Source organism: Homalodisca vitripennis, chromosome 7, assembly GCF_021130785.1.
Source record: "Homalodisca vitripennis isolate AUS2020 chromosome 7, UT_GWSS_2.1, whole genome shotgun sequence".
In the NCBI taxonomy this organism is placed as follows: Eukaryota; Metazoa; Arthropoda; class Insecta; order Hemiptera; family Cicadellidae; genus Homalodisca; species Homalodisca vitripennis.
Genome location: NC_060213.1, coordinates 60305673 through 60330796, shown reverse-complemented (window position 1 = coordinate 60330796; position 25124 = coordinate 60305673). Strand labels below are relative to the sequence as shown.

The window sequence follows — 25124 nt, the reverse complement described above, 5'->3', positions numbered from 1 at the left end:
TTTAGCTCTATAACAATGTTAAGCTTCAAACAGTTTTATGATCTTATTAGTAGACATAGAACTGTGGGAGATGTCCCATTTTAAATATCTGATTATTACATATCCAAATGGTTTTTACTTTTTCAGTATTTGGATTTGTTATTCAGAAAAACTTCAACATTTTTGTACCTCATTGTTTCAATATTCAAAAGCTTAAACTTGAAAAAAGAACCAAAAATATGAGTTTGTATGCGCATTAATCATAGCTTTAAAATAAGACATGTCCTCTTTTAAATCTATGACAAAAAATAAAGACGTAAGTGTTTAAACTTTAACAATGTTCTTATGGGGTGAATCTGAAAGTCATTTTACTACAGCTAGTTCTTAAACCAATCTTAGGTCACATTTTAATTTTGAAGAATAATTTTAAACCTTTTTCTGACGAGTAATGGAAAATATCAATCCTATCCTCTTGTGGAAAAGTCCTTGTGCATGTTCCCACTTATTTTGTATTTAAATAATGTCGTGAAAGGAGATGAGCACAAATGTGAGTTTTGTGTTGAATTCTTCTATTTATCTCAAAATTAATTTTGATTATAGAAAAATCATTTATTTGTGATAAATTTTGAATATCCTACCTTGACTTATTACCACATTATGAATTAAATCGACATATATTAAATCAAACTGTATCATTAATTCCCCTATATAATAAACTGTAACTAAATCGACATATATTAAATCAAACTGTATCATTAATTCCTCTATATTAAATCAAACTGTATCATTAATTCCTCTATATATTAACATATATACAAACTTTACAAAATCTACGCTAGCACATACTTTATGGGTAGATATTTTTATTTTAGGAACATTTCTTTGTTGATAAGATAACAACTGTGTCAATTAAGAGAACCTTCTCTGAATCAAATATTGCCTGCCAGTGTTTTGTAACTATGACATAATCTCCAAAACTGAGAGATCAGATAATTTGGTGGGCTCCCATGATTATCCTTTTCATATCAAATTGTGACAATTGTTATTTTTTATATTTATTAGTTGATAGAAATAAACTGTTGTAACACATTTTATTATAAACTTTGTTGTACTCACAGTTTCAAATTTTTTAGCTTTAAAATAGCCTTTATTCATAAAAATGTACTTGTTCATACAAAGACTAATATTATTGTGTTTATAATATTGTAACATGTTCCGTATACTTCTTAACACAATGTGTGTAAGTACTTATCACGAGATACTGGATCAAGATATTATGAAGTTGTAAAAGAATCAGAACAGCTTAACAAAGTTGTTTTGAAGCAGAGTTATGATTATGAGTAATTATTTATTTTTAGCAAGATTTTTATAGATTTGTCCTTGGTGATATGTCTAAGTAAAATTTGTTTAGTATGCATCCAATCAAGTACGAAGCAAGGAAAAAGTTTGGGAAGGGGGGTCAATAGAACTGATTTTTTCATGTAGTGGACAGAAAGTAAGGCAAGTGCGTTCAAACATTCATTCCCCATTTTGTTTCTTTAAAAATTCTTGACCCATTTCAATGTTGAGAATGATCTTTCAGCAGTACATGTCAGTAATACTAAATTATTTAAATAATAATAATCGTTTGTTAAAAAAGTAATTGAACTTTGAAAATTGGGGGGAGGGTCCAGACCCCTTGGGCTCCCTCGCTGGCTACGTCCTTGCATCCCATGTATGTTCGCAGTTTTGTGTATGGTATTAACAGCTGAACTTAAACCCACACTTCATACAAAACATACTGTAGGGTGTCTCATAGCTGTCTAAACACGTATTGTAGAATAGCTCCTCAGGTTGAGACCAACATATTTTATAATATAAACATGGTTCTGTAGCAATTATTTTTTATCCATTTCATTCTTTTTTTTTCTTAAAAAAGTCAAACCCTAAAATGGGTTAAAAGTTATAGTGTTGTATTTGACGTGTTGTTTTGGCTAATCAGACATATTTTATTGTAAAACAATCTAAAATAAAACCAATATTTTCAATTGTTTTAAGGTCTAATATAAAATTTCTTATGTCGAATTGTTATGTGACATAGAAACTACCTCTCTAAAACAAATAGTTTAGTGAAAACCTCATTTAAATAAGATTAAAGTTAACAGAAAAAATCATTATTGTTTGTTGTGCAGTCACATTAAAAAAATGTATGTATATTTACTTATATTTAAATGTAATGTACAAAATATAATAAACTGATACAATATATAAAAGACCTTCACCGTAGCATAAGGAAAGTTGTGGCTCTCTAATCTAGAGGTCACGGGTTCGATTCTCAGAGAGGTCAATAATATTTGTAAGTTAGTTTGGATTGTTTTCCCGTAAAAACTTTTAGTATGCTTGATTGAAATGCCATTGGTGTAGAAAGAACCTCCTTAAAAAATAGTATGGAGAGACTGGACATAACATAATGAACATCTTACCAATCTGATCCATCTTACATCTGATCCAACAAAGAACTTCATCACCATGTGTTACATTTTAAAATATCCTGCGACTATACTCAGTGTATTTAGAAGCTTTATTAATTCTGTGATTCTCTCATAACCATCATGGTTTCGGTTACATGGTTGGTATCATTGATCTTATGAACCAATGTAAAAATATTGGAATATTAAATTTATCTTTAATTTAGACCCCAATATCAATACAGTACTTCCTTGAACCAATAAGAACTTATATACCATGTCTCAAGTCTCTAGGACCTTTCTATGAAAAGTTATTACATTTACAAACAGACAAAAAACTGATTTTAAAAGGATCCTGATTCTATAAACAGTTCTATAACATAATATGATACAACCTACATTCTAAAGAGAACAATGTTTATCACTCTAAAAAGAGTGGAGCTTCTACCATTTTTATGTCTCTGTCCATCGGTTTTATTGCAATGGAAAAACCAAAAATGAGAGTTTAGTTATGTATCTTATAAATGAACTCATATTATTTAATCTAATCAAACATGAGCTAGAGAAGAATATTCCCACTGTACCTGGAGTGCTCGGTGGCCGTGGAAGGATTCAATGTGTTCAACATCGCTGTGTCTCAGAGTGAAGTGTTCCACATCGCGTAGATGTCCCATATGTTTAGCCACCTTGAACGTCTTGTACGGCCAAGCGCAGAGCGTTACATTCGTTATATTCTTGCTAGAAATGAGATCAATGGATAAGGGTTAAAAATTTCAATTTGCATTATCTGTAAGTCCAGAAATTATAAAAGACTTTAACAGTAACCTTTGTGTCTGATTTGAACTTTCTGATCTTATTTTGGCTCGGATGTTATTATTTAACTTTATTCTAAAGAATTATAAATACAAAACAACTCTGTTTAAGAGTTAACAATTTACAGTGAAGTACCTTATGTCCCCGTGGAGAGTAGTAGGAGACGCCCCGACACAGACGAGGTGGCAGTGGTCCAGCAGCTGACAGTCCCCGTGGTGAACCCTGTGACAGGCAAAACTGGGGACGATCCTCAGCGACCACCAGACAGACAGAAATAGCCTGAGCCAAATATACATAATAATATAATTAATAATAAATTGATAATAATTATTAGTAAAATATAAAATAAGATTGGTTTTTAATTGGGAATTTGATTAAAATCTTTGTAATAGGTACACCATTAAAATCAAATGTTTCTTAACACTAGAAAAAATAGTAAATGAAACTGACACTTTTTATTAGTATAACAATAACATTCCAATGGTCAATGAAAAACCTACAATTTGTGATTTCTTATGAAAATGATATCTAATTCAGTTTTCTTGTGCAACTCTGTCGTAGCAACGAAACCAGGATTTTTACTGACAATTGCTAGATGAAGGGATCTATAAGAATTAGGTGTATTTCAATTTGCTTGTCAATTTTTAAAATTATTTTTAAAACTGTTCTATAATAAAATACTGTCCTTAGAGGAACTTCCAGGAAGCAATCCGACATATCTCCCATACTCTGATTCTGACATATGGTGGATTGCTAAATGTGGGGAAATAAACCATCTTCCAAGACTTGTTTGCTGTATCTCTCAAGTATGCAATCTTTGATCTGTTGTACATTTGTAATCACACATTGCCACAGGAATGGTAAATGTGTTTCAACAGCAGACACAAGTAACCATCACATACTTAGTTGTGGTTCTACCTGTAAATTGATAATAATGGCTGATCTTTGAACAGCGATAGCGCTTTGGGCAGTTCTCATATTTCTAATGACAGAAAATAACTTTATTTGGACAGAAATTTGAATTTCGAAAAAGATTTAATGAGTATGAGACACCTAGAGGTAAATGGACATTGAATACAATGTAGATATCTTGATTTAGCATACTTCAAAAGAGCAGACCAGAAAACTTCCACAAGCACTTAAAACTGAATAATAAACATTTGTAAATGAACTCTCAAAACTACTGCAATTTACTTTTAAAACGGGTCATGGCTGAAATCCTCAAGTAAAAAGAGAAAGATAAACTGCCGTACCATAGACAATGAGCTCCAACACGTTCCACACGCCACTGATTTCTCATTGAACAGCTGTCAGCGATAAGGCCTTGATGATAACCCTAACCTTAACATCTGTTATGATGTGATCTATCAACCTGCACACACTTCATAGATGCACTTTTATGGCAAATTTTCTGATAAGGATATCTCAGTTATAGATTTTGAGTAGATTATACCAAGAAGAGCAATCATGCTTAACCAAGTAGTTATTTCTTGCAAAGACATTATAAGTAGGGAGAATTCTGTAGTAAATATTTTTGTGTACTAAATTAAATCAACAATTTTAGATACAAGTATGCAATCCTATTTATTATTTAATTATAATCCCACTTTCAAAATTGTCAAAGAGTTAAATTCTAATTATTGTTGATGTACAATATATTAATTAACTGTAGTACAATATAAAAAAACCCTATGACTGAAAATAAAAGAGGTTGAAGGGTATCTCTTATTACAGTTTTTATGAATTCGTAAAAATAGTGTTTTAAACATTTTATTTTTTAGTCAGATATGTCCAGTGATAATCCTTTTTTTGTTACTATACCTAGATGTATAATAGCAAATATCGCATCAGGTGATGCAAGGGATAAAGAACCAGCTAAGCCAATTTCAATGGTCAGTATCAATAGAGATTAAAGAGAGGTAATCTTCAGAACCACATTTTTTAACAATTTACTCTAGAAGAATTTTTACATCAATTTATTTTAATTTTATTTTAGATAATACTTTGAAGATTAGTATGATCTTTGCACCAAACACCTTTTTGTGATCAGAGAGACAACTTTGTAAATCAGTTAGTGTATAAGTTCTATAAGTTCAAAAAGGTTAAAAACATATTAAAATTGTTTGATAGCCAGCTGTAGTGAATGACCTCATATTTTGCGCCATAAAAATAATGTTAAATTTCCAACATGTTCCAAAAATGTTAATACGTTTTGCCCTTATTTTTTGTTTTAGAGTTATGGAAGAGGTCTTATTATAAACATATAATTAATACACATCCAAACTCATATTTTTGGATCTTTTTTAAAAGCTATAAGCTTTTGAATATTGAAACAATGAGGTACCAAAAAAATTGGAGAAGTTTATTTCAATAACAAATTAAAATAATGAAAAAGCAAAAAGCATGTGGATGTGTAATAATCAGTCTTTATATTGGGACATCTCCCACAGTTCTATGACTAAAAATAAGATCATACAACTGTTTGAAGCTTAATATTGTTACAGAGCTAAACTGAAGCTGTCAGTTAGCTTAATTCTTGACTTAGAGCCATATTAAGGTGAATTAAACAATTTGAAAATGTCCTGTTTGAAAGTCAGATTCTTAAGTAGGTTCCTAACACTATTATGTGTGGGCGCAAGACTTTGTAGATTTGTATAATGATGAATTGTTACACATAAAACGAATTGTATAAAACTAATTGTCTACATCAGCCTAGTGAAATGAAACAATTACCTCAAGTTTTTCTTGGGTGAGTGCCCACGTCTAAGTTTAACACCTAATAACTATTTGACAGTTGCACAAACACACATGACAAACGCTGAGTTAGTTGGTCCTATTATAGCTCCCATTCAAGAGACCTTTTGCCATTTAGTGAGGACAAATTACCCTCATATCGAGGATATAATTGTTGAGAGAAGAGGACTAACAGATGTATTGTTTATTTATAGTCCACGTCAAGACGTGAAACATTCTCAGTCTGGAAAATGTAAACGGCCAAACAAGATTCAAGAGTTTCTCACATGTTTATGCATTCTGCTCATAAACCTTGTTTCAAGGTTAAATACAAGTAGTGTAGTCATTTATTTGAAGCTAATTTCAATTATTAGTTTCATATCATAATCTAAAACACTGAAAGAAATCGAAATTTCTACACAGATAAAAAAATATTAGAACCTAAGTACATAAACCTGACTTAATTTAGTTTCAACAGAAATTAAGTTTTCTTACTACCTTTTAAGGTTTCAATATTTATACATTTTCCTCAGTTTCCAATTTAACAGAATCTTCCTGAAGCTTTATTACATGAAGATGAAACATTTTTTATTATTAATACTAAACTAACAAAACGTTATACAAAATTGTCAAATTATTTAAATTAATATATACTCTGAATTGTGAAGGTTCATTTGAACTTCCAAACCATTTTTATATATTTTTTAAATGTTTCTACCTTAATGATTTCAAAATCTTAATTAGGAAAAATATTAATTGATAATCAAACTCTGATAATTTTTCCTAAATGTTTACAGTCTGCAAGAAACTAAATTATGTTTTATTTTATTTTGATAAAAGTGATAGAATGAATTTTGTTGAATTAAAAAAAAAATATATATGCTAAAAATCAATACCTTTGTTGAAAAACTGTCTATGTTACACTTTTGTAATTTGTAATCTATCAATTTCAAGAAAAGCAAGGTTGTGAGCTTATACATTGAAAATTGACGTAGACTATTAAAAGCTCGTTTAAATTAAACTTTAAAATTTGTTTAATAAGCTGCCTGATGATGTGAGACTTGTTTCCTTTAAAATATTTTAAAAAATTTATATGATTGGCTAGTGAAAAATCCTTTTTACAGCATTGAGGAATTCATAGGATTCATAAGGATTTGCCATAGTGATGTTCAGTTTTAATTTATAACTTACTATAATTACTTTTTGTTTGTCGCTACATTACTTCAAATTCATGTGGACCTTGTACAACATCGTAGTGTTAATGTAATTATTTTTAGCTCTTATAATGTATGCATTGTACATTTTAAAATGACTTGTCCTATTTCTATAGACAGATCGATAGAATAAATTTTTCTTATTCTAATTACGTTTGCACACTGTGTTTTCAGCACTTAATAATGACAGGTTATAAACAGAGAAAATATATAATCAGAGTGATTATTGCTGAAAAGATTGTGGTTTTCCATAAAAAATATGTTACTTATTAACAATTTAAAATATAGAAAGCTTAAGAATGAAAAACATTTCTAGATATAATACAAAAAACACGAAGGTACACAAATTTAAATCTTTGCTAAAATTAAGATGTGTGTTTCACCGAATATTTCTTCTGGAAACTATAAATTTTGATGACAAAAAACTATCCTATACCATGAATAAGGAGGAAAACAAAATAGATTATTAATCGTCCAATTTACTTAATTGAATTTCAGTGTCGCTTTACATATGAAAAACTCATAATGGAATGAAGCGCCAGTGTCATATACCATGTGTTAGTTAGCTCTGACAGTATTATCTCTATCATATCCTGTAGATAAGGACAGGTTTGTTTATTTAATTCTATTTCGGGCCACCCGCCTAGGGACTGTTAAGAAGATGATGTATGTATGAGATACCAACAATATTATTTATGACTCACACACTACTCATATTGGGATTTAGATAAAGGGAGAACATGTGCTGGAAGAAATAATATAGAAATTACATCTATGTCATCATCAATTATAGATTTTCACAAAATACCAGTAATAACATGAGAAATTGCAGGATTAAGATAGTCAGTTAAGGTAATCTGGTACAATTGAAAGGTCATTAGTGCCTCATTTATATTGCAAATAAACCAGTGATACAAGATGCATTTATTAACTGGAACAACTTTAAACTCCCATTTCTTTTATCTTTATTAGTTAAGCCAATTCAGATTCAATACAATCATAAATTGCTTGTAATATAATTATTGCACTTTTAGACTTTCAATAGGGGACTATGAATGTGGGAAATTGCATAGTGTCAAGACAAATTGTGTTATTGTAAATCAGAAGTGTATATAGAAAATTATTTTGGAGGGTGATACAATGGGTGGTTAAGGAAATTTAAAATATCTTCCAAAAACAGAGGATTGGGAATCTTCCCCCGGGAAATGTTTAGGCTTCAAGACCTCATCAAGGACATAGCCAGGTAGGAGTCCAAGGGGTCTGGACACCCTCTCCCAAATTTTTAATTGTTTCAATTACTTTTTTAGTAAAATTGTTTCAATTACTTTTTTAGTAAATGATCATTATTATTTAAATAATTCAGTATTACTGAAATGTACTACAGAAAGATCGTTCTCAACACAGATCTTCTCACCCGCGTCAAGAACTTTTTAAGGAACAAAACGATGCCTTACTTTCTGTCCACTTTGGGAAAGTATCAGTTGTCTTGAAACCCCAAATTTTTTCCATGCTACATTCTTGGACCTCATGAATGTGTTTTAACTAAAATCAACTACTGGGTACAATTTTAATGTTTGTTTTTGAAAATTGTTTTTGCTTGAGTCCCCCTTATACTGTTGTATATAGATAGAACTTTTCCAAATAAATATTTTCATATGGCTCAGACAATTATAAATATTGTTCATAGAAAACAGTACAGTTAAGAACATAAACTTAGCACAGCTCTTATAGACTTCTATTTAGCTATACAGGAAGGAAAGCAGTCTACCCATTAGAAAAGAAAATAATTTCTTAAAAAAAATACTAAAATCCGCTAAATATTGTGACTGAATTTATCTGTATTCAAAGCATTCTTAAATTAATCCCTTCTTTTGTGAATGTTGCCAAGTTTTCTCTTCATATTCCTCTAATATAGAGCCCATTGGTTACTTTCATAACCATTTCGTAAACATACAGTTAAAGTTTTTGTTAAAACATTCTTCAAAACTACAAGTAACCAATTAACACTAACTAAATTTGTCAACAAGTTTAAAAAGATGAAGCAGGAAATGTAAGTTTTAACTTGAGAGTTTTGAAAAATTCAATGTTTTTCACAATTTGTATTACATAAGAAGAGAATAAGAACTCCTTGAATATGATTAAGCAATAATTTTTAATTTGATTGAACTCTTGTATTTTGTATATCACTCCATGTGAATAAATTAGTTTTATAACAAAATACTTGTCTGAAATAACCCTTTATACACTGAAATTAAGCCATTTTTCTCCTGAAAATTATTTGACTTCCATCTCCAAAGTTGTTTTAATTCACCCTGCCCCTTAACTACCCTTATAAATATATATTTATTTGGATTGATTACACATGTATATTTATAATTGATCTAAATGGAGAAGATTGCTTATAAATGCGACTTGTACAGAAAACTAGCATAAACATTACATAACAGAGAAGGTATTTCATTCTTGTCCATCACAGTTTCTCTTCACTTGAAGTTATTTGGATACTACAAGGTCAAAAACATTACAAAAAGTATGTTAAGATAATTCATTTCATAGAACGTAGCCAGGAACAAATTTTGGGGGAGGGGGATGTTAAGATGAACAATATTTTCCTGTAGTAGACAGAAAGTAAAGCAAGTGCATTTAACCGCTCATTCCCCATTTTGTTCCTTAAAAAGTTCCTGACCCGTTTAAATGTTGAAACGCAACATCTTTGCAAGATGCATCTTTGAGCAGTATATGTCAATAATGCTGAATTATTAAAAAATAATAATCGTTTGCTAAAAAAAGTAATTGAAAACATTGAAAATTTGGGGGGAGTCCGGACAACTGGACCCCCTCACTGGCTACATAAGTTAGACCCCCTTGATTCATTTAATAAGTTGTTATAAAGCCCAGTAATATACACTACGACCTATTAGTGACATTAAGTTTTTACGCAATTCCTAACAAACCAGACATTTTAGTTTATCTTTGGCTCAAACCAGCAGAGTGCCAACATTGCTAACTGTTTATTTTTAAATTAAGATTCAAGATTCTTTATTAATCTTCAGATACAATAAATTAAAGTGCAATTGTCATTAGCACAGTACATTCCAATTATCAAAATAAAGTAATCAATTACTTTTATTAAATTAACATTACTCAATAGAGGATTCTGGCATGTAATATATGGTAATATTATTATATGATATTATACCGATAACTTCAGAGGATAAGAATCATTTAGTAAAATAATTATATTATTATTTATAAAAGATAATAACCATACAGTGTTACAAAAAGAACAAAAACAAATGGAGAATGAAATTCTTAAAATGTTTATATAAGTGACATATTTGAAATATTTTGAAATTTTTATAGATACATGACAAATTTAAAGAATTGAACAAGGTTTCACTTGTTCTTGATTCCACAATATACTGCACATAGAAATAAAATTATACGAAATTTGCACCTTGAATTGGATTAGGAGAGAGAGGATTGCAATTATGATCATTATAATTATCATTAATCATTATAAGGCAGATTTGAAGTATCTTATCCTTCTTTTAATGTTATACAATCAACGTGCAATCTAGGAACAGTTTTAAAAAGAATAATAATTTATTCCCAATTTTATTCTGTTTTAGTAAATATTGTGAATTGTGTTGGAATAGTTAGCTGTCATTAAAAATAATGTAATACACAATTGTTGATTTACATAGTCATGCGACTAGTAACAAAATACTGTACCACTTTATTTGGTGTTGTTCTATAAACAATAATACATTCTCACATAATTATGCTAATAAAAATCCATTAACACCCACAATCATTTGTCTTTGAAAAATAATAAGTTTATCGTTGAAAAGAAATTTCAAAAGAACAAAACCAGAACATTGGATAGAAAAAACAAATTATGTGAAACGTTAGACTAGAAACAAATACAATGAGACCTTGTTTTTGTTTGTTTGTTAATAGCTTAAATTATCATGGGGAATTAGCCAAAAACAGCAAAACAGCAGCTGTTGCTAGAAAAACATTCTCTTTACAGAAGTGTTTAGCTGTAAACCCCCACATTTTCAAAATGCAATATATATATATATAAAATTATTTTCTGTGTGAAAATAGAATTTCCTACAATAAAACCTTTGTTTTTTTTTTGTTATTAACAAAAACACTGGTTGTGTGCAATGTTACATAATTCTAATAAAACAACTTCAAGTAACTGCGTGTGTGTTCTAGTCTTTAACAAAAGTTGTTGGATAATAAAACAATTCAAAACAGAATATAACGATTTGCTTACCTATTTCCTCATTTATGCAATGAAAAACAGCTTGTAAATTAGTTAAAAACATTTAGTTTTATATTAATATACACCTATACATGATACAACTATGAAACTGATCGTGCAAAATGTTTTTTAGAATTACGCTACACAGTGATACAGTTTGTTTACTTTGCAAGAGACATCTCAATTATCCAAGAGGTGACAATTGCTACAAGTGCACACAACAGGTGACTACAAAGTGGTCATTCTCAATCTGTATGGAAAATAACCACACAAACCTCACCTAATACACTAAGTACACGGTTAATATTTGTGTTATATTATAAAAATGTGTACCGATCACAAGTAGATTTAAACCGCTTTTAAAATTTATACCTACAAAACATTTTCTGTTCGTCTATAAATGACCAAAAACAAAATACTGAAAGCAATATTACTTACATCAAATCAATAATATTATGTACGCACTACATGACACTTACAAAATTCGGGATGCAAAAATTTAAAATAAACTAAAATAACAGAAATCAATGTCATTTGTTCCATCAACAATTCAGTCTAAATTTAAATAATTATCTCTTATTATAATTTACAAAGCAAGCATAGTTTTTATTAAAATCTTTAAATAAAAAGCTTTTATATTTGTTTACACAAAATCATTTTATATTTTAGATCTATAATATACCACTGCATATTTATTTAATATTTTTATGATATAAAGTAAGTTGTGATCGTTTGCAAAAACTTTCTAATTAAATTGTTTAGTGAATTAAATATTAATGTGAATAATAAGTAAAATTGTTTGATATTATCGTCTGTAACTAACAAAAATACAAGAAGTTGCTCACAGATGATGCCAGCTGTCCATCAAGTTGCAGTCAGCTGTGTGTTACTTGACTATCTGCCACAGTTCCTATTGTTGAATGAGAGCCTCCCCTCTTCATTTCTCCCCCCCCCCCCACCCAAACCATCTATCTTTCTTACTCATTATAGCTCCTGATCCTGTGAAATAAGTCAAACCTAGGGTTGTTTGTCTAAATAGGTGTTATTGTTGTGGACGACCTAGCACAAAATGTGATTTGTGCGTTCACATAAATTAAGTTATTAAGAACCTATTTGAGATATTATTTTCTCTTTACCATATTAACACAATCAAACACTCAATTTCTTTATTTCCAAAATACTGTATATTTTATACAGGAAGCCTTATTATTTTACAATTTCCCCAATTATTTATTTATTTGTATAGTCCCAATGAATGTTTACAATACAGTAATAGCTGTTAAAGCAGGTGATATTGTAATAATATATTTTAATAATTGTAAAAATATATACATATTCTGGAGTAAATGTTTTGATTTATACAAAAAACGCATCCAAACTATAATACATTTTTTTGTAGTAAGTAATCAGCAAAACCGCCTTACAATGTGTTGGTGTTTATTTTACACTTTATGTCAAAAGGTAGTTTGTTAAACATTTTTCCCCATGTACACGGTTGTTTTTTCAATAACTTTAGTCTGTGTCTTGGATATTAAAAGTCCCTCTCAAATCATGTGCTATACCCATGAACGACATTATCACTTATCAAATTTTGGTAGTTATATTGAACCATTAATAGTGTCTTGAAAATAATATTAAACAGGGAACTGTTATTATCTTGAGATCTTTAAAAATCTGTTTAGAAGAAGTCTCCATCAGGAAAAACATTCTTAAAAACTTCTTTTGAATTACAAATATTTTTTTAAACTTCTGATACAAATCTCCAAATTTATATTCCGTAATGGATGATCAGTAGAAATATGCATAGTAAACTATTAAACAAGTTTTGAGGTCTATAGTGTTTCTTAACACAAGCATTTGAAAACAGGTGAGTTTAATTTCTCCATTATTGTTTCAGTGCATTTCCCCCAGGTCAAATGTGAATCAATATATATCTCCCAAAATTTGGTATTTTCATGGATAATAAACTATTGGTTTCCAAACATCTCCCACCACGATTACACCTATATTGGGCAGTACAACATTTCTAAATTTCGATACTAATACTATTCTAATTGTATACTAGTATTAACATACTCTTGTCAGTTTACTCTGTGGTTAATTAAAAATAAATAATAGGTAAGCGTGATAGTTAAAAGTTTCTAAATATATTACATGTCTCCAGTAGCGTAGCCAGAAATTTCGTTCGGGGGGGGGGGGGTCCGAAACTGGAAGATCCGGCGGACGTTTTGTGTGTTATTTGCCAATGAGTTCACTGGTAAAAGGTAAATACCAAAAATATGGAGCTTTAGTAACTACGCCTTATAGAAAGTGGAAAGATGTAATAGGCAAATTCAACTCTCACAACAACTCTAGTACCACAAATTTTCTTGTATTGCTACAGAAACTTTACGAAGTTCGATTCTGGCCGAGTATATGGCTCCAAAGTGACGTTGGATTCACTGGATAAGAAAGAAAAAGAACAAAACAGAGCTTCACTCAAGCATATAATTGACACAACTATATTCTGTGGAAAAAATGAAATACCCCTTCGGGGACATTGGGCCACTGACGGCCGAAACCCTTTAGAAAAGGAGGGCAATTTTCGAGCGTTGCTCGGGTACAGATCAAACTACTCTTACTTACTCTTACTCCCAGGGCCATTTATATCGGAGGTGATATTTAGCCGCACCAACAAAGCTCCTCCATCTTGAACGGTCCTCTGCATCTTCCTCTGAAGCGCCCACCTTCTCCATATCAGCCTTCACCTGGTTCCACCATCTCACTTTCGGTCTCCCACGGGGTCGTCTTCCTTCTGGGTTCCCGTACATTACCCTCCTCAGTTTGCATTCCTCTTCTCTTCTCAAAAAATGGCCTGCCCAACGGAGTCTTCTGCACTTTATTTCTCCTATTACATCCGTACTATTGTAGAGCTCCCTGATTTCTCTATTATGTTTTCTTCTCCATACCCCTTGTTCATATGATGGCCCATACATTTTACGTAAAATTCTATTCTCGAAAACTAGAAGCTTTTTCTCATCCTTCTTATTTAGCCTCCACGTTTCGGATCCGTACAAAAGCACTGGACATATAATTGTTTTGTATATTCTAGTTTTAGTTTTGTGAGAGAGAGAGATTTGGTTGAAAGTATCCTATTGCATGCATATACACATCTATTTGCTGAGTTGATCCTATTTTGTATCTCTGGTTCATCTGTGTTTTTATTTGATATTGTGACCCCAAGGTACTTAAAGTTCTCCACTTGTTCGAAAACATGCCCATCAATTTGTAGGGGTCCTCCTCTTTGATTTTGATTCCTTCTAAAGTGCATATATTTAGTTTTTGCATCATTCGTCTTCAACCCCACTTTCTCTGCCTCACTCATAAATAGTCTAGTTAGTGACCTCAAATCATCTACATTTTCTGCAAATATGACAACATCATCTGCAAAAGCTAGGATGTTTAGTTTAGCTCCAACTTCCACCCCTAAATCCCTCTCTGCTACACTCTGAAGTGCTTCTTCTATGGCAATATTAAATAAGATTGGAGAAAGACCATCTCCTTGTCTGACTCCTGAGTTTATCCCAAAAGGTACACAGTCCCGACCATTAATTCTTACTGAGCCTCTTGACTCTGTGACACTCATCTTAACTAAGTTTATTAATTTTCTCGGGATGCCAAATTTATCTAGTTGTGTCCACAACTCCAGATCAAACTAACGGTCGGAAAATGTACCGGAAAAACTCTACTGATTAGAAGTTCGGCTACTTTGGATTTCACTGATTGAGGTATTTATGAATGAGTTATAATGACGATTTTTGTATCATTACACTGTAGACGAGTATATAATTATCGGAAAAAATAAAAAAAATCACTTTCGGTCGGAAATAAAATACACCTGAAAAACTCTAATGATTATAACTTCAACTACTTCGGACTTCGGTTATAGAGGTAAACGTGGTTTTTTGATTGAGTTAGAACGACGATTTTTTGTTATCATTAAACTGTACTCGACTACCTATATAATTATCGACAAAAAATCACTTCCGGTCGGTAAATACCAAAGAAAAGCTATCTACAGATTCAAGTTTTGACGATTTTGGATTTCAGTGGTTGAGGTAAAAGTGGTATTTATAATTTTGTTAGGACATTGATTTTAGGTATTAATTCAACGCCGACGAATAAATATATAATTATCGAGAAAAAAAAACAAAAATAATTACTTCCGATCGGAATATACTAAGGAAAATGTAGGCAAAGACAAATAACCTCAGTCAGTGAAATCCAAAGTAGTCGGAACTTCTTATCAGTAGAGCTTTTAAAGTGTATTTTCCGACCGAAAGTGATCTTTTTATATATATATATATATATATATTATATATATATATATATATATATATATATATATATATATATATAAAAGATATATAACAGATACGGCCAAATACAAAATAATTGAATCGGAAAAAGTAAGCGCTCTGTGGTGTAATGGTAGCACATTCACCCGGCAAGTGAGAGATCCGGGTTCGACTCCCGGCGGAGCAAGTACTTTTTGCGATTCAATGTTTATTGAAATTAAATAAGGCTATTGCCATTTATACAATTTAACGTATATATATATATATTTTTTTTCGATAATTATATACACGTCTACAGTTTAATGACACTAAAATAAACGTCGTGACTTAATTCTAAGCAGCCATTTTACGTCTCCAAGACGAATTTGAACGAAGTGGTCGCTAATTTAAACTGTCCAAGTCCAAGTCGGGTCGCTAGGATGGCTTCTGGGCGCTCCTCCTGGTCTGTGGGCAGTATCTGAGCAGTTGAGCTCAATGACTTGCCTGTCAACTGTACAATTTGCTCCTGCAGCAGTCTAGCAGTTGGTCGGTGTGCCACTGACGGCCACAGCTTCATTGAAGAGCCGGGTGAGGGCGGTCAGCTGCGCAGCTATTTCAAGACGGCTTGTAGGCTGAGCTGGGCGGGGGCGGCCGGTTCTGCTGCTGCATCAGCTGCTGGCGCCTCCGTTTGTTGCGGCAGAGTGGCTGGTGAATGTGGCCACTCTAGTTTCTGCCTGGGAGTCGCCCTGGGCCTCTGTGTGACCGGAAGGTCAGCCACAGATGCCGGCGGGCGAGGAAGTCGGTTGGCTGGGTTCTGGAGTTTCCTCCGGCGCTTCTTCTTCTGCGGCATGTCGTCCTCAGCTTCACTCTCCGATACGGAGTCCGCTGGTGACTCATCTCGCGCTGGTCGCTTGGGCGGCTGGGCCGTTGATCGCCTCGCCGCTGGTTTGGTAGGCCGGGACTTGCGGCCTAATTGGACAGCTGCCGCTCTGGCCTCCTTGTAGGCTGGACACCCACGATAGTTGGCGTTGTGATCGCCGCCACAATTGCAGCAGTGACCCTTCTCCGTCGAGACTTTGGGCAGTTCATCTTCAGATGATTTCCCCCCAGCGGACACATTTTCTCGGCCTCCCGCAGTTGCCGGAGCCGTGGCCAAAACCTTGGCACCGGTAGCACTGCGGCGGGCCGACCGGCTTCTTGTAGACAGTGACTGAGACCCTGACATGGAGCAGGCTTGTCACGTTGTAGATTTGGCAAGCCCGCTTGGTGTCAGGATTCTCTCGCTCACTGTCCCTGGTCAGCGTGATCAGCCAGCTCCTGGTAGGTCTCCTGGCTGTCCGAAGTCGTGCAACCTCGTCGACGGCGAAGCCCTCGTCAGTTAAGACATCGAAGAGCTCCACATCATCGGTGTCGGGCAGTCCGCTGATCACAACCTTAAGCGATCTTTTACGCCCAAGGTTGTGAGTGTAGAAGGGCAGCTTCTTGGAACATAGGTACCGCTGAACTACCCTGAAGTCCTCCACGGTGGTCACTTTCAAGCGATAGTGAGCACCGTGGAATGTTGTCGTCAGGCCGTCCCGCGCCAACTCCTCCAACTTCTTGGCGTGGGTAGGCCAGTCCGGAACACTATCCAGGAACAGCAAGGGTATCCTGGGCGTAGAAACCGAAGCCGTAGGTTGGTCAGATGTCACAGTAGCAGTGGTGACGTTGTGGCCTTTAAAAAGGCCCTTTGCTGGAGCAGCGACCTTCTTAGGCGCCGAGCTGGCAGGTGGAGAGCTAGGCCTCTTAGCTGGCTTCCCGGCGCTTCCAAAGGCACGCTGTGCCATCTTCTTGATGATGTCACTCATGTTGTTCCAGTAGTTGTTTACACAACGAGCGCTGGAGGTCGAATGTTCGCCGTGTTACAATTTAGGCTGCTTTGCGACGTCACGTGACCGCGCTCTATAGAAATACCGTGATTACACTACACTATCCGAAAGGCCGAGCCCAAAAGTATCGTTTGATACTTTATGATTTAAACGAAAGGACAATTATATTTTTAACAACGGTCACTTTAATCAATTAAATCAATCAATTTAATGTTTGTAGACAAGAGTAAATGATAACTCTCCTTTTTTTCTCCTGCTCCATGCTTTATTTTTTAATACGTCTTAAAATTTCGGGGGGGGTCCGGACCCCCTAGACCCCCCCCTTCGCTACGCCACTGCTCGACACCAAAAAGTGTCTCAATCGAGCTTTAAATTTTGTTGGTTCATTCAAATTTTTGCATTTCATCAGGGAGCTTGTTGATCAGCTTAACACCAACCTCAGATGGCAAACGTTTGAATGCGGCTGTTCTGTGCGGATGTAACCGAAGGTTGGCCCTGCCTTTTGTCCCGTATTGATGGACGTCCCTGCCCCGGACCAACTCGCACTTAAATCGGCAGTACAGGGCAACAAAGAGGATGTAGAGACAGGGCAAAGTTAGCAATCCAAGCTCCCTAAAGGCACATCTGCATGAATTTCGGGATTTCAATTTTGAAATGATGCGGACAACTTTCTTTTGACTTCTAAATACTCGCTCAAATTTGTATTTAGAACAGCTGCCCCATAGCCTCAACTCGTACGTTAGATGGGGGTGTACAAGGCCTAAGTAGGCCATTTTTAGTACATCCCGTGAGCAAAATTTTGACCGTAGAGCATAAATGCCTGGAGAAACCTTTGAGCAGGTACTTTCAATGTGATCGTCCCAAGTCAGACTTCGTTCAAGGTACATTCCGAGGAACTTGGTGGAATCAGTTCCTCTATCAGGACATCGTCCGCCATCACAGCAGCGCCATCCTCAATCTCTCTTTGCCGCAAACAGAAATTTAGTGCATTTGATTTGGAGTTGTTGGTCCTCAGATTTAATTTAGAAAAAAACTGAATACATGAATTCTAAAAAGGAAATGATTTCTAATTCATGTTTTGTTGGAGCTTTAATGCAGAGCGTTGTATCGTCAGCATACTAGACCATTTTCCCTCTCAGGAGCGATGAGTTCAGCCTGCTGACGTACAAGGAATAAGACTGGTCTAAGTATAGATCCCTGTGGGACTCCATAGGAAAAAAGTCGCTAATTTAAAGTGATTTAATTGTTTTTTTTCTCGATAATTATATATGTATTAGTCGGCGTTGAATTAATACCTAAAATCACCGTCCTAACATAATCCTAAGTACCACTTTTACCTCAACCACTCAACCAATGAAATCCAAAATCGTCAAAACTTGAATCTGTAGAGAGCTTTTCTTCGGTATTTACCGACCGGAAGTGATTTTCTTTCTCGATAATTATATAGGTACAGTGTACAGTTTAATGATAACAAAAATCGTCGTCCTAACTCAATCGAAAACACCACGTTTACCTCAATCACTGAAGTCCAAATTAGTTGAAGTTATAATCAGTAGAGTTTTTCAAGTGTATTTTCCGACCGAAATGATTTTTTTCGATAATTATATACACTTTTACAGTTTAATGACACCTAAAATCAACGTCATAACTTAATTCTAAGCAGTCATTTTACGTCCCCAATACGAATTTGAACGAAGTGGTCGCTAATTTAAACTGTTCGCCGTGTTACGGTCCAGGTTACTTTGCGACGTCACGTGACCGCGCCCTATATAAATACCGTGATTACACTACACTATCCGAAAGGCCGAGCCCAAAAGTATCGTTTGATACTTTATGATTTAAACGTAAGGACAATTATATTTTTAACAACGGTCACTTCAATCAATTTAATGTTTGTAGACAAGAGTAATGATCACTGTCCTTTTTTCTCCTGCTCCATGCTTTATTTTTTAATATGTCTTAAAATTTCGGGGGGGGTCCGGACCCCCTGGACCCCCCCCTTCGCTACGCCACTGTGTAGGAGCAATAGATGGCAAGCATGTCGTTATTAAGAAGCCTAATAAATCTGGATCATCACACTTCAACTACAAACACGACTTCTCCATTGTCTTATTGTCAGCTGTAGATGCAAACAAAAAATTTACTTTCATTGATGTAGGATCCATGGGAAGATTTAGCGATGGAAGTATTTTTTCAAGTTGTGAATTGGAAAAGAAAATGGTTATGGGGAATCTACAACTTCCCTCCCCTTCTCAGCTACCTTCTTTTCAACATACATTGCCCTACGTATTTGTAGAGGATGAGGCATTCCCACTGATGGTCAACTTGATGAGACCGTACCCGAGAAAAAAAGTCACAAACAATCATGAAAATAAAGTTTTTAATTATAGGCTCTCACGAGCAAGGCAAACTGTAGAATGTGCATTTGGCATCCTAGCCTCACGCTTCCGCGTTTTCCAAAGACCATTTGAGATTAAAGTTACAAGCGTTGTTGATGTCGTTAAAAACAGATTGCGTTATGCACAACTACTTGTGCAGAAATGCTTCAGTAAACTGCGAAAATGAAGAGGATGAGGATATTGAGAGTTTGCCAACAGAACAACTGATTCCAGTTATAAGGAACCAAACAAGGTGTGTACAAGCGGCATTTGCAATCAGAAAGAAATTTACTCAATATTTTAACTCGGGTGGAAGCGTGTCTTGGCAAGAAGAAAGGGTTTCCCAAGGACAATTCTGATTTCCTAGGGCCTAGAGAGCGAACAGTGCTGTGAGGTACTGATATCGGTTACTAACGACATAGCTGCAGATGAGCAGTAGAATATATATTGTCACCTGGAGCGTTACTTGACTACCAGACCCGCAAACATCAGCCTGGTCATTTCTACTTTGCCAAATCGCCACGACCTGCTCGGAGTTGACAGTGTTAATCAAGAAATAGCCCTCGTAAACTCATACATAAAAAAGAAGAGGAACTTCCAGGAGAAATATAAGCGCAACCTAATATGATTGATTTATTCTATATTTTCACCGAGACAAAGACACTTTCCAGGCAAAACGAAGAATACAGTAAGTTGCTGGAACATTTCTTATTAACAGCTATTAAAACTCCGCTACTTGACAACTTAGTACTCGGAGAAAAATCTTTATCACATCTATAAACTTTGTAGATGGTGTTAACGAATAATGCAGTGGAGATTTCCTATGACAATTTGGTCTAACATAGCATGGCAGCTTCGTAAGGGATTGTTGCTAAAAAGTGTTTTATGCCATTAAATTGGATCTCAAGCCATTTAAATTTTGGAAATAAACATTGGGATTGCAATTTAACTTGGCGTTGGGATTATCTGAGTTTCTGTAGGAGTTCGGCGGTCACGAGAAAGTAAAATGTTCTGCTGCTAGGATTTCAGCTTTAAAATTTAAGATGACATAAGAAACGAGAATCTCGGAATGCACACAAAGAAGGGACGGCACTCCTCTTGAGTTACTTTCCCTAAACGAAAAAGATGGGGCTAACTTGTTCAAGCAACGTCTGCACCAGTTCACGGTCACGGCCCTTGCCATCAGTAATACTTTCCTCAGCATCGTGAATTAGTATGTTCTTTCCTCGATGTTGGCGATCGGATAATTCCTTGATGTCCGAATCAATGTCCCCAGATTGAGAAGAGCTATGATTGTTTACTATACGCTGGACCTGTGCTTTATGCGTTCTGGGTGGGGCTAACTTGATGGACCTGGGTACGTGGGTTTTTAATGCCTGTTAAAGTATTTGTACACAAGAGTGGGTTAGGAGAGATGTATATACCATAAACGAATAATTTCATATTGCATGTAAAGTCTAAAGCAACAGCTAAATATTCGAGAGCTACCTTTACCAATATGGGATAGAAAGTTTTCTTCCAGTCTGCATTGTGGATGACATTACAATCCATCTTGATATTCCTCTAGAATCAGTAGAGTACATACACCTTATGGTCGGCAAAACAAAATTCAGAATCCATTATTATGTAGAGTGTTAAATTTGTTTCTAAGACTTCAGTCATTAGTTAACAATATACAACAAACCAATTATTCGTACGTCCTGGAATTTTGTTCTAAGTAGAAAACTGACTTCATTGAAGATCCAGGTACATTGAGTTATAGATCATGATATATTTTTGTGAAGCTTCATATTTGTACTTATTACTCTCTAACAAGACAAAGTGGTTTACGTAAGACTAGCAAAATGTATTTTTTTATAGATACAATCGACTCTTTTTTTCTATGTACTTTATTTCTAGTAAATTATAAGACTAACAATATTTATATATCTATAGTAGTTGACATCTTATAAAACTAGTTTTTATCTTTGCCAAAATATAATCTTAGTTTGAATTTTTGTATTTTCAAATTTCAATCAGCTGTTTGACTAACCAAGCAAATAGTAGCCTACCAGCCTACTGAATACTGACTGACTTGTGGTGTGTGTCCAACGAAAAATCTAAGTGTTAGGCAAATCAAAACAGCATGATTGTACGGTCTGGTTATGTGAGTTTGTAGGATAACAAATTGATTAACTTTTTGTTTTAAATCATTTAAAAGATTTTAGAAAAGGACATGTCGTTTCTGTACTTCTGTTCATCTGTTTGACAACAATGTTTCAACACTGCAGCTTATAAAACGAGTTTACAGGCAAGGTGGAGTCATTATTTTTGTCGGCACCATTATAAACTACGTAGTATTATTTTATTTAAGTTTAGTTGTAGTTGCTAAATCAGAATAGGTGTCAATAATTTATTTTATACATCAATTTTCAGCCTTACTCTTATATTTATGAGGTAATTGTTGGAATTTGGTTCAGTTTTGCAGTGCAGTACAAAGTATATTTTCATTTAAAACAGGTCTAAGTAATTTCAAAGAATGTTTAAATTAAATTTATTATAGGCTCTAAATGATTAACTTATTGTAATGATATTGGAAATTGTTTCTCAGACTAATCTTAACCCTTCAATCCTAGATAGTAAAACATGATTATTTTTCGATTGATGAGTTTCTATACCATAGGCACACTGTTTTGTCATTTTTTTGTGTGTGGAGTTTTGAATGCTGCAGATCCATGATTATTATAGCTGCTATAGTATTGCCTACCTCCAATACATAATCATTATTCCTCGTAATTTAACTGGATTGATATACATTTTAGGGTAGGGTACGATAAGCGGACCCGTTTTTTTATATCGAAGAATATAGTCATCGATACCTAATATTCGCATCTCAAATCCTAGAATATCAATCAATATAAAAGTACCTATAGTCCTCAATAACAATCATATGTTTTAAATTAAAATATGAATTTAATATTGACAGTGATCAAACAAATTATCACAACCAAAATTAGGAAAACTGAAGACGACCATATTTACTCCTCTCACAGTTACAGTGGTTTCTTTCCCACAAATTTCACATAATGGGTTTTTCGGTACGAGTCCAACATGTTGAAGGCACGAAAAAGCAGTCGTGTAGTTTTCTAAGATTGACTGCCATTTTTAATAATCAGAATTATGTAAAATTGAAATATTATCCTACGTGTATTATTTTTTAGAGTGTTTACAGCTGTTGATATAGATTATTGAATTTAATAGTTCAAAATAATTAATCAGTATCATCATAGGTATCAGATTGATTATATCGATGTTTATGATTAAGTAATATCGTTACATAGTAATATAAGCGTCACTAAGATGAAATTTAAAAAATACAAAGTATCCGAATTTGTAATTTCAACAAATATATAATTTAGTATACTGTAATGCTATATAATTATGTAAGCTATTGTCTTTATTATTACAAAAATGTGATTTTAAATCATTGCATGTGTTTTGTTTATAAATAGGCTAACTTAAAAATGTTGTTTCTAAACTGGTTGAATGAACATTTAAGTCGAGTTTCCGCCAGTTGCTTATGAACTAAATCCACTTTCTGCCTGTCTGTATGGACAATAACTGTCGAACCAGTTGACCTAGACTCTAGAGGGTTGAAATTTGGTGGGAAATTATACCTCTACTACTTTTAAATCGTTAGTGAAAGTAGTAATCATCAGTTGGTACTTTGGGATTATACCGACCACACCAGTATGAAGAACACAAAAATAGAAATTTATAGAAACAAACATGATAGAACGAAAAAACAACTCTTCAATTACAAAATTACAAACTTACAAGCATTTCCAGGTATTGTGATCGGTATTGTTGTCGCTGTTATCTTATCTTTCTCGAGAATCCTGATTACGGCAGGCCGCGCGGCATCACGTGATTTGCACGGTACATCATTGCCTTTCCATTACAATTCAATTTATATTTCTGATTAGCCCCTCTAGAATTTGATATTTTACTGATAGGTACTATCTCGAGGGATGTTTTTCTTTCGTCGACATCAGCGCGGGGCAGCACCGAAGGTGCTGTCGAAGCCCGCGCTGATGGCCGGAGGCACTCGCATTTTGGGTGGCGGAATGTGATCAAGAATAAAAACAAGTTTTGAGTGTTTTTTTAATAAAAAGTTTAGTTTGGTAAATGTTTGTTTTTGTTGAATTTTTGTGTTTGGAGAAATGTAGAGGTAAAACACGGAAGTACAACAAAGCGATGCACCAGCTGAACGGGCGGCGAGACTCTGCAATCACGTTATCTACTAGACGCTCGACTTTGACCTCTGTCTGAGGATGGGGAGGTGTTTGCGATAAGACAATTCCTGTTTTATATTGACGAAATATTGTTCTACGCTAATCTAGTAATCAGTAGAAACGAAATGTGAAATAACGATTCATGTCTGGGTGTGGTCGGTATAATCCCAAAGTACCCATCAGAGTTCAGTTTGATTCTCAGTTAGGATCTGTCAAGGAAGTGACCCTAACTACAATAATCTTTTGGGTAATCAGGTATGTATGAATAAGGATAAATACCCTAATATTTAAAAATTTGAAATAAAAATACCATCTCTTGAGTAAGTATAAAAGGTTTTTATACTACCTCGTTTTTTAGAGTTTTTCACACTATAAAGTTATTCAAATCAACAGAAATTAGAATTGGGACAGGCGGAGGATCCGCTCTGTAGAATGTGTGATGAGCAGGATGAAACTGCCGCACACTTGCTCTTTGATTGTCCTTCAATAGCAAGGGTAGTAGCAAAGTATGCTATCTTTGGTATTTTGGACAAGGTTGGTGAATTTCCCCAGGAGGACCTGATAGGTTGTTTTCTTCGGTTTGTGTAACTGTTGAAATCATAGACTGGTAGGCCTCATGGTGTGCTTCCAGGGTGCGCAAAAGGCCCTTGAGGCTTAAGTGCATGGCAGTAGGCCGCCCCATAGAAGAAGAAGAATTGGGACTTACCACTTAGAGTAAAAGATTAGGAAATAGAATCAAATAGGTTTAATCTGAAAGTTAAGAAAAGATTCTTTCAAAGTGAACAATTTGCAAGCATTGAGATAAAGGTTAGGTAAGTCCATTCTT

General features: G+C 34.2%; 2 protein-coding genes across 4 annotated transcripts in view; one reads left to right on the top strand and one right to left on the bottom strand.

Moving 5' to 3' along the window:
- LOC124365894 (protein singed wings 2) overlaps positions 1–12375 on the bottom strand; it is a 33182-nt gene extending 20807 nt beyond the window's left edge. The window contains exons 1-3 of one of the 3 annotated variants that reach the window (XM_046822007.1): positions 12308–12375; positions 3375–3518; positions 3011–3164 (exon numbers count right to left, since the gene is read on the bottom strand). In XM_046822007.1, coding sequence (XP_046677963.1) covers positions 3011–3164; positions 3375–3518; positions 12308–12327 — 318 coding nt within the window. In that variant the 5' untranslated portion in view covers positions 12328–12375. Of the gene's footprint in view, positions 1–3010; positions 3165–3374; positions 3519–4492; positions 4619–11474; positions 11566–12307 lie in introns of those variants that run through there. The other 2 variants (XM_046822008.1, XM_046822006.1) reach the window with 2 other exon arrangements.
- Positions 12376–22068: 9693 nt separating this feature from the next.
- LOC124366732 (importin-11-like) overlaps positions 22069–25124 on the top strand; it is a 77790-nt gene continuing 74734 nt past the window's right edge. The window contains exon 1 of the mRNA XM_046823333.1: positions 22069–22319. The gene's annotated coding sequence lies outside the window, so the exon portion shown is untranslated. The remainder of the gene's footprint in view (positions 22320–25124) is intronic.